The sequence below is a fragment of the Haliotis asinina genome, chromosome 2 (genome assembly GCF_037392515.1).
Source record: "Haliotis asinina isolate JCU_RB_2024 chromosome 2, JCU_Hal_asi_v2, whole genome shotgun sequence".
Lineage (NCBI taxonomy): Eukaryota > Metazoa > Mollusca > Gastropoda > Lepetellida > Haliotidae > Haliotis > Haliotis asinina.
In genome coordinates, this window is record NC_090281.1 from 69,349,358 (window position 1) to 69,360,568 (window position 11,211).

The following is an 11,211-nucleotide window of genomic DNA, read 5'->3' on the forward strand; positions in this document are numbered from 1 at the left end:
TCAATGTCTACTATGTACTACTAACATCTGGAAATAGAAACCGGGACAAGACAGTTGATTATAGTGTTTATAAATTAGCATATTACTGATATCCAGTTTGTTGAATGTGAACTGCAGCAAGGATGAATATATAAAAGGGCATTCATGTACTTACATCTTTAAGGGGCATCTGAAGCTTAACTCTCTCTGCCTCTGCACAAAGTCTTTTAAAGGGGCAGTGCAGTTTGACATACACCAACCCCCCGATTGTCACCCTTTGGATGGAGAAGCCTTCTTTTTCCAACAGCATCTCAAACATCCTCCGGTTCTGCTCGTGAATCTTCAGGGCATTCTGTTTGGAAACATCTTTAGCATCAGACGATGCTATATTTGGGTGAACCAACACATAATCAATCCTTTTCCTTTCAGGAATAAGTTTATTGTCTAATGCAAGTTCAGTGTAGCGTCTTTCAAACTGGGACATTCTGCGCTTAAGTTTCGGTCGATCTTTTCCATGCTTTTTATGCTTCTTCTTGGCCTTGGCGCGGAGTTTAGCATGAGTTTGAGCAACAACTGCTGCCGACTTCAAGTCAACAGCTGTCCCTTGAGGAGGTAGTATGTCCACTGTTTTTTCTGGGGAAGAAGGCTGGTCCCCTTTAGGGGACACAAGATAGTCCTTGTCGTCCATTGGTGATGTAGTGTGCTGCCCTTAAAGGCCCTGGAAGAGAAACAAGCATTTTTAGGGCCATAACTAAAGGGATAGGGATGGATCTTATGAGTATTGGTTCAACGTTACAGTATACCAAATATGATACAAAATGTATCATACAAAGGACTGATGAAGCAGCTGGCAGGTGAAAACAGTTTGGATTTTTTTTCGTCTTATTCAGTGTCCATGTCTTGACTGGAAATTATACACTTATCCTGGTATGCACAAAGCATTCATAGCACTATGCCATTTACACGCCAGTGATGTACCATACGGTTACAATAGATTGTAATGTTAAAAATGCTTTGTGGGTCGAGATCTTGGAATAAACATGATAAAATACTGGCACTATTTGTTCATTGTTAGTTGAACTTGCACTTTTCAGTACTCTGGACCAGACAATCCACGGAACTGACATGAAGAATGACAACAGGAGCTAAGCAGACTTTACTTCAATACATCCTGAACTTTCAGGAAGAAATCACTGATGACAAAGCTCTGATTTTTGGATATACTTCTGATACTGCTCATACCTGACGGTGATGTGACATATATACAGTGTGTGTTCTAACACAAATACAGATAGCATTGGGAATTGGACAAAGTCTCATACCTGACGGTGATGTTACATATATACAGTGTGTGTTCTAACACAAATACAGATAGCATTGGGAATTGGACAAAGTCTCATACCTGACGGTGATGTGACATATATACAGTGTGTGTTCTAACACAAATACAGATAGCATTGGGAATTGGACAAAGTCTCATACCTGACGGTGATGTGACATATATACAGTGTGTGTTCTAACACAAATACAGATAGCATTGGGAATTGGACAAAGTCTCATACCTGACGGTGATGTGACATATATACAGTGTGTGTTCTAACACAAATACAGATAGCATTGGGAATTGGACAAAGTCTCATACCTGATGGTGATGTGACATATATACAGTGTGTGTTCTAACACAAATACAGATAGCATTGGGAATTGGACAAAGTCTCATACCTGACGGTGATGTGACATATATACAGTGTGTGTTCTAACACAAATACAGATAGCATTGGGAATTGGACAAAGTCTCATACCTGACGGTGATGTGACATATATACAGTGTGTGTTCTAACACAAATACAGATAGCATTGGGAATTGGACAAAGTCTCATACCTGATGGTGATGTGACATATATACAGTGTGTGTTCTAACACAAATACAGATAGCATTGGGAATTGGACAAAGTCTCATACCTGACGGTGATGTGACATATATACAGTGTGTGTTCTAACACAAATACAGATAGCATTGGGAATTGGACAAAGTCTCATACCTGACGGTGATGTGACATATATACAGTGTGTGTTCTAACACAAATACAGATAGCATTGGGAATTGGACAAAGTCTCATACCTGACGGTGATGTGACATATATACAGTGTGTGTTCTAACACAAATACAGATAGCATTGGGAATTGGACAAAGTCTCATACCTGACGGTGATGTGACATATATACAGTGTGTGTTCTAACACAAATACAGATAGTATTGGGAATTGGACAAAGTCTCATACCTGACGGTGATGTGACATATATACAGTGTGTGTTCTAACACAAATACAGATAGTATTGGGAATTGGACAAAGCCTCATACCTGACGGTGATGTGACATATATACAGTGTGTGTTCTAACACAAATACAGATAGCATTGGGAATTGGACAAAGTCTCATACCTGACGGTGATGTGACATATATACAGTGTGTGTTCTAACACAAATACAGATAGCATTGGGAATTGGACAAAGTCTCATACCTGACGGTGATGTGACATATATACAGTGTGTGTTCTAACACAAATACAGATAGCATTGGGAATTGGACAAAGTCTCATACCTGACGGTGATGTGACATATATACAGTGTGTGTTCTAACACAAATACAGATAGCACTGGGAATTGGACAAAGTCTCATACCTGACGGTGATGTGACATATATACAGTGTGTGTTCTAACACAAATACAGATAGCATTGGGAATTGGACAAAGTCTCATACCTGACGGTGATGTGACATATATACAGTGTGTGTTCTAACACAAATACAGATAGCATTGGGAATTGGACAAAGTCTCATACCTGACGGTGATGTGACATATATACAGTGTGTGTTCTAACACAAATACAGATAGCATTGGGAATTGGACAAAGTCTCATACCTGACGGTGATGTGACATATATACAGTGTGTGTTCTAACACAAATACAGATAGCATTGGGAATTGGACAAAGTCTCATACCTGATGGTGATGTGACATATATACAGTGTGTGTTCTAACACAAATACAGATAGCACTGGGAATTGGACAAAGTCTCATACCTGACGGTGATGTGACATATATACAGTGTGTGTTCTAACACAAATACAGATAGCATTGGGAATTGGACAAAGTCTCATACCTGACGGTGATGTGACATATATACAGTGTGTGTTCTAACACAAATACAGATAGCATTGGGAATTGGACAAAGTCTCATACCTGACGGTGATGTGACATATATACAGTGTGTGTTCTAACACAAATACAGATAGCATTGGGAATTGGACAAAGTCTCATACCTGATAGTGATGTGACATATATACAGTGTGTGTTCTAACACAAATACAGATAGCACTGGGAATTGGACAAAGTCTCATACCTGACGGTGATGTGACATATATACAGTGTGTGTTCTAACACAAATACAGATAGCATTGGGAATTGGACAAAGTCTCATACCTGATGGTGATGTGACATATATACAGTGTGTGTTCTAACACAAATACAGATAGCATTGGGAATTGGACAAAGTCTCATACCTGACGGTGATGTGACATATATACAGTGTGTGTTCTAACACAAATACAGATAGCATTGGGAATTGGACAAAGTCTCATACCTGACGGTGATGTTACATATATACAGTGTGTGTTCTAACACAAATACAGATAGCATTGGGAATTGGACAAAGTCTCATACCTGACGGTGATGTGACATATATACAGTGTGTGTTCTAACACAAATACAGATAGCATTGGGAATTGGACAAAGTCTCATACCTGACGGTGATGTGACATATATACAGTGTGTGTTCTAACACAAATACAGATAGCATTGGGAATTGGACAAAGTCTCATACCTGACGGTGATGTGACATATATACAGTGTGTGTTCTAACACAAATACAGATAGCATTGGGAATTGGACAAAGTCTCATACCTGACGGTGATGTGACATATATACAGTGTGTGTTCTAACACAAATACAGATAGCATTGGGAATTGGACAAAGTCTCATACCTGACGGTGATGTGAACTGTCTCTGAATTCAGCAGTATATTTGTTTTGGCTTCAACGCACTGAATACAGGTGTAAATTCAGTTTCTCCTCCAAAAGAATGTCATTGAATACTGGTGTAAATTTAGTTTCTCCTCCAAGAGAGCATCACTGAATACTGGTGTAAATTCAGTTTCTCTTCCAAGAGAGTGTCACTGAATACAGGTGTAAATTCAGTTTCTCCTCCTAGAGAGTGTCACTGAATACAGGTGTAAATTCAGTTTCTCTTCCAAGAGAGTGTCACTGAATACAGGTGTAAATTCAGTTTCTCCTCCTAGAGACTGTCACTGAATACTGGTGTAAATTCAGTTTCTCTTCCAAGAGAGTGTCACTGAATACTGGTGTAAATTCAGTTTCTCTTCCAAGAGAGTGTCACTGAATACAGGTGTAAATTCAGTTTCTCTTCCAAGAGAGTGTCACTGAATACAGGTGTAAATTCAGTTTCTCCTCCTAGAGAGTGTCACTGAATACTGGTGTAAATTCAGTTTCTCTTCCAAGAGAGCATCACTGAATACTGGTGTAAATTCAGTTTCTCTTCCAAGAGAGTGTCACTGAATACAGGTGTAAATTCAGTTTCTCCTCCTAGAGAGTGTCACTGAATACTGGTGTAAATTCAGTTTCTCCTCCTAGAGAGTGTCACTGAATACAGGTGTAAATTCAGTTTCTCTTCCAAGAGAGTGTCACTGAATACAGGTGTAAATTCAGTTTCTCCTCCTAGAGAGTGTCACTGAATACAGGTGTAAATTCAGTTTCTCCTCCTAGAGAGTGTCACTGAATACAGGTGTAAATTCAGTTTCTCTTCCAAGAGAGTGTCACTGAATACAGGTGTAAATTCAGTTTCTCCTCCTAGAGAGTGTCACTGAATACTTAGGCTGCATAAAGAAAATTAAGGTTTCTTGGGAACATTTTTTTTTAAAAAGTAACAAGGGCAATGGGGTTTTATTTTAAATAGGTGATGACATTTTTATTTTTTTTCTCACAGAAATACAGCTTGGGAAGTTTAGTATGTGTTAATGAGTTACAGGCTCTCATTCTTATAGTAGACAAGTGGATGATCGGGACGTGGCCAATTCAAAATAAGATTTTTTAAATGGCAATAAAAAATTCTTATGCATACAAATTAAAGTGACGTGCCGATGCCCGAGAAACATTTCACTTTTTTATTTAGCCTAAATGTTTACAAAGCAATATTACTTCAGCCTGTCAAACAAGTAAACATAAGTGGCTCAACTGCTAGCTGTTGTCAAAATAAACAAACACACACTACAAAGAATGAGTAATGAGTAAATCATAAAATTGCCCCAGACGCAGCCATAAACCCTACAGTCTGCTGTAATATGATCACAATATAAGGGAACAGTACAGTTCAGCATTTATCACCGATAGATTTTCTGTGTTGTTGCATAAACCATCAGCAAATCATCTATAATCACCTTGTGTGGACCTACAACATTACAAGCAATGACCCTTGCTGTCAATACATGATGACATACTATCTACCAAGTCATCAAGTGTGACCACAATCAATCAGCTGGCCTCTTGAGACCAGGACTGGTTGCTAGGGATGTACTATGGCCTGGAAACTCATTGTGGTCATCAATCAATACCAACTTCAGAAAAAAGCATTGAAATCTTAGGGCCGGAGCAATTCACCACTGCACCGATACATCATGATACATTTAAGTTTGATACAGCTATCATATCATTGACTAGTGTATTGACACAAAATGATAAATGACTTTTTTTAAAAACAGTATTACCTTAAACACACTAAAGTACTTATCTAGAGAAATGCAAGTATGATAGAATTATGTGCTTGTTTATTACCAAAATGTTATTGTTATGCACATATAACTTAATATAAATCAGTTTAAATATTAATACTGTGCCATTCCTTCAAGGTGTATATATCGTGATATGTATCATATCGCAGGTAAAATATCACAATTTGTGTTTTGTCTCGGCCCTATTAAACTAGTATATAACGCTACCTATGAAACACATGTTTTGACTTCTTTGTGGTCAGAATGATCAGCAAATTTCAGTCACTTCTGTGATCACACTATGACCACACTATGACCTGTAACTTCACAACAACTTTGACCTTAACCCCAACCTCATTCAGTGCAACACAAGACTCACCTTATCCAGCTTCACTAAATATTGTATGATATATAACCAATTCAGCATCAACTGGACAAAACAATCAAATGTGGTGCCTCAAAAAGACATTTGTGACATAATTTACTGTTTTTGCTTAAAATGTTTAAGCTTGTATTCCTGTAAATGATCGAGTTTGAACCCAAAAAACATGTGAACGACATTATAAGCAGAACCAGATAAAGTTTAGTCCTGTCTTAAAACAAGCAATCATCTGACTAGTCACTAATCATGTATGATCAAAATATGAAAGATTTTGGGCACAAACTATCTTACCAAGACAAGAGCTCCATACAAGCTTCAAAATTGCTTTAAATGCACAAAGTAAATCACCAATACCTGGGGCAAAGCTACCAATATAAAAAAGGCCTGGGTATACATACAATTGTTGCAGAAAGGTTTGGCAAGTCCTCAATACTATCTAAATAAAATCTTTGCAACCTGTTGGACAAAACAAAATGACTTGCTACATACCTGAATATTCAAATAAGTTGTTTGCATCCCCATAAACCATTTTGAAAATCTCATCCTAAAACAACTCTACATAAAGAGGTCTGTCTGATTATACTGCACTAAACTAGAATCTGGCATTAACAAACTGGAGTTTTTTGTTTAGCTTCCTGTACTGTGAAAGGAACAGGTCAGACTGGTCATAATTTACTGCTGCCTCAAGGTCAGGCCATGCACAGACTAAAAGTCAAAATGCTGAGGGTTTAGCTAATACAACTATCATATTACTATAGCAGTCAATGGGAAAATATTTGTTCTTGTGTAAACTTCATCTGATATACCCATATGGCCTTACAGATGTATATCAACTGAATGCTGGTATCGTGTGAACTTGTTCATGACAAGCAGACACTGAGGCACAGAGATTTGGTGTAACTTACCCAGGAGTTGAGTGAGTGAGTGAGTTTAGTTTTGCAACACACATCTCAACACATATCTGTTGATCTAAATATATCCAGAGTGAGTGAGTGAGTGAGTGAGTGAATTAGTGAGTGAATTAGTGAGTGAGTGAGTGAGTGAGTGAGTGAGTGAGTGAGTGAGTGAGTGAGTGAGTGAGTGAGTGAGTGAGTGAGTGAGTGAGTGAGTGAGTGAGTGAGTGAGTGAGTGAGTGTTTACACCACCTGCCATGCCAAGGCAGGGAACACCAGAATTGGGTTTCACACATTATACCTATTGATCAGTTAAAATTGTATGTGACTACATATGAACAAGTCTATCAACAACTTTCAACCCATCATTCTTCAAAGAAAATATTTCTTCAAATTTCAATTACACATCTTTGGCACATAATTTTTCAGGGAAAATGCAATAAAAAATGACATCTCTGTACAATTGACAATTCTTTGGTACAAACTCAAAATCCAATAATAAATAATTTGACATGTTGAGGATCTCAGCCAATCCAAATATGTTACACATTAACAAAAAACAAACAATCGTTCCATCACAGTGTTCACGAATAGTGTCTGTTGCAGATTTGCCAGATTTGCCAACGGTCAGACGGAAGTCCCAAACCTGCTCGCCCCAGTGTCTGACTGAATATATCACAATAACTTTGTCTGAAGTTGTTATTTGTGGCATGTGACACTTGTCCACTGTTTATAAATCTATGTTTAAAATGTTTGTCACTGTATAATGTTAATAATTTCAATGCCAATTATGAGAAATGTTAAATCTGAAATGTGTGTTTAATTTTATTCTTTGGGCCCTGTGAATTTTCAGTGGGTCAGACAGACATCTGAAACTTACAGGACCAATGTCCTGTTACTTTGAAAAACCATTCATGAACACTGTCATCATTGTCACACAGTCAATCTAAAGTTACATGGTTAGTGCCTGTGAAAGTATTAACATGAGCCAACAATACAACCAGTCATAAAAATCCTAAACTACAATGTCCCTGTGTGTTGGGACTGAGTACACGCCTTTCTGTTGTGTGTTGACACAAGCTATATAGCAACCAGGTCCTGGGATTCACAGTGTGTGCGGGTGGGGACATCAATATGTGCATTCAAGCATGACAAATGTCTTATCATACACCAGTGTGTCAGCATTAATCTATTACGCTGAGCCTACAGTCGACCAGTTGCATGAATAAAGTGTGTTCACAACAACCACGCTTAACTGATGGATATTATGATCTGGTTTTCGTCCCAACCTCTTGTTTCAGTCAATATGCACATAACACACTATGGTTATACTGACAAACCATTTAGTTAATACTTTGTTTTCATCATAACTGTAGTTACTATGTAATCCTCTGTTACAATCTTATCAAAATTTATTTTGAAATGACTAGACCCCATTGTTTTGGATATGTCATGTAACCTTTTTCTGTGTTCATGAGGAAGAAGTAAATGTGTTCTTCAAAATATATTTTTGTCACTGATAAAATTGAATAATGATTTAAGCATCTTATAAAATATGAGCAAATTTAAAAACAGTACTTTAGTTTGATACTAATTAGTCGTGAAGATCACAATCGAGATGCATATATATAGTTGTTTATTTTGAAACATTTCAGATGTTTGAATATGGACATTGTGTCACAAGTGCTTGACTATCTGTGTGTCATTTTTTGATAACTGGAAAGAATGGTATCTATGACTACAGTGAGAGAAGCCAATTTTTATGACAAAAATCAATCAAACAAAAAAGTTCGAAAAACCATAGGAAGTGAGATTTTATATGCTATACTGTGAAGTGTGTAACAGCTTAAAAATACTTATAAAATACTATTAGAATCGTAAGATGAGTCAAGTAATGTCTACGAATATCCGCTTAATGACAGTATAAACTTTACTGCTTATCAATCAGGAAAAATTGTAATAAAAGTAGGATATAACTAGAACAAATGAAACAACAAAACCAATCATTCAGCGTTTCACATTTGCAAAACATTAATTACAATAAGGAAAAAAAAGCACAGCATATCTGTCTCCGAACTGACTGACATTTGAATAGAGTTTACCTACTTCCAGATTTTTAGAACTACTGATTTGTGGCACATCCCATCAGGTAAAGGTGAAGGCCTAAGTGTATGAGCATGACATGGTCCCAATTATGGTAAATAATTGTAGATAAACTCATTATGTCACTAAGGTTTAAATGTCTCGGAAAGAATGGTTGTTAACATGCTGACAAGTGCCATCATTTAAACATGTTTTGCTGCATTTTGTTCACATACATGATGCAATAAAACTAAAAGTCAGTAAATTAGCAGCACAAATTCTGAGCAGATATTTTTGCCTCAGGATGTAAAAATGATGATTTTGGGAAAAGCTCTAAAAGTTATGAAGAAACTCACCCTCGATGGCTTCAATTTTTGTGATTTATGTCTAATTTTATATCTACATCTGAAAGCAGGATATGCCAAAATTGTTGTTCAGTTCTATTATGGAACAAGCTTGGTCAGTTGGTGTGTTTTATGCAGTGCAAAGACCCCATCAGTGACAATATATACCAATATGCAGATCTGTTGTCACGTCGTAAGAAAGGCTGAGTTCGTTTTTATTTTTGGTGTTGTTGTTGTTTTTGTGATTTTGGCTTTTTGTTTTTGTTTTTTTTATAACTTATTGTCTTCATTTCAGTTCAGCAGATGTACAGCTGAGTTGATTACATTTATCAGAGAATATTACATGAAGCACTCATAAAATGATGGCCATGTCAGGTGTATGATCACATACCTGTAATACTTTGTTTATAGGTGTCCACTTGGAATAAACACTGTCCTTACAACAATACTTCTTTCTACCTGTATACATCCTTGACAATATTCACAAGAAAATCAATGGATAGTTCATTTCTTTTTATACTTGAAGTAGGATAATTTGTGTTACTAACAGACCAACTGAACGTTAACTGTTGCAAAGGAGAATGTCTTGATCAGAAATGTGAACATAACGATGTGTATGATTAAAAAAGTGATCAACCTTCCCCAGAAAAGGTGAGTTAAGGATCAGGCCTATCAGTAAATGTTGAGAACTGCCAACGGTTAAGGATGGGCAATAAACAACGTAATCTGAGTATGGGAACTAGATCCGTTAATCTTTTCACACACAATAAAATATTAGTGAAAACATTGAGGACTTATGCAAAATCAAAACATTTTACTCACATTTATCAATACAGTGTCTCACGACAATCGGCTTGACTCTGGTATTCATAACGAAGTATACTATAAGTCTATTTTGACATTCTCGTCCTATATTTGTCTCTTTTGTTTCAATTCTTGTCCTTGGATAACGTTTTATGATAATAGAAAAACAGTCTCTTAAATAACATTACGGAAGCTCTTGATCCACAAATTGTGTGCAATACATGGGTTCATTATCGGTTTATCGATTTTTATCATAATGATCGCTATCAGATTCCAGAAGATAGGTCATGACGACAACCAGTGAAACACAACGCTTGCAGGTGCCCGTTTGGCGTACTGATGCCATTAAATATCAACACTCACCTATACGCTGCAGGAGTTAAACGTTCAACCCCTTCACAAACCAAAAGAAATCATGTCCACAGCACTACATGGTGTTCGTTAAAATCGTCCGTTTTCAATCACAATACGAGAGCCTGCATGTTGTTTGGGAAAGTTGCCATGTATGCAAGGGAGGCAACTCTCGTGCTGCGCACATTCTGCAGACCGCTCTATGTTTTTTACGTCACATGTCCGACAAAATGGCCAACGGACAAAAGGGCTAAAACGGAAAAGTCACAAGGGCCTAGGAAAGTCAGAAGGGCCAAACTTGTAGAAAATACATGGTAAGATAAGATGAAATTCATTACATGTTGTTTCAGTAGTTCTAGTCCTAAACATCCCTAACCTCGATCAATACTAGTGTTGTTTATTTAAAGCATCCCAGAGGCGTTAAGTGTTTACTTTACGAGTATAGTGAACCATACAACTGTTTGCGTAATGATTACAAGACGTTTAACAGAGTCCCCGGTACAACATAGAACACATTTTATGCAAGAGTCTCTTT

The 11,211-nt window shown here is 37.1% G+C and overlaps 1 protein-coding gene across 1 annotated transcript in view; it reads right to left on the bottom strand.

Moving 5' to 3' along the window:
• Positions 1 to 10,832, bottom strand: part of LOC137271975 (uncharacterized) — a 39,180-nt gene extending 28,348 nt beyond the window's left edge. The window contains exons 1-2 of the mRNA XM_067804352.1: positions 10,689 to 10,832; positions 155 to 697 (exon numbers count right to left, since the gene is read on the bottom strand). Of these exons, the coding sequence (XP_067660453.1) occupies positions 155 to 667 (513 nt within the window). The 5' untranslated portion in view covers positions 668 to 697; positions 10,689 to 10,832. The remainder of the gene's footprint in view (positions 1 to 154; positions 698 to 10,688) is intronic.
• Positions 10,833 to 11,211: the final 379 nt, after the last annotated feature.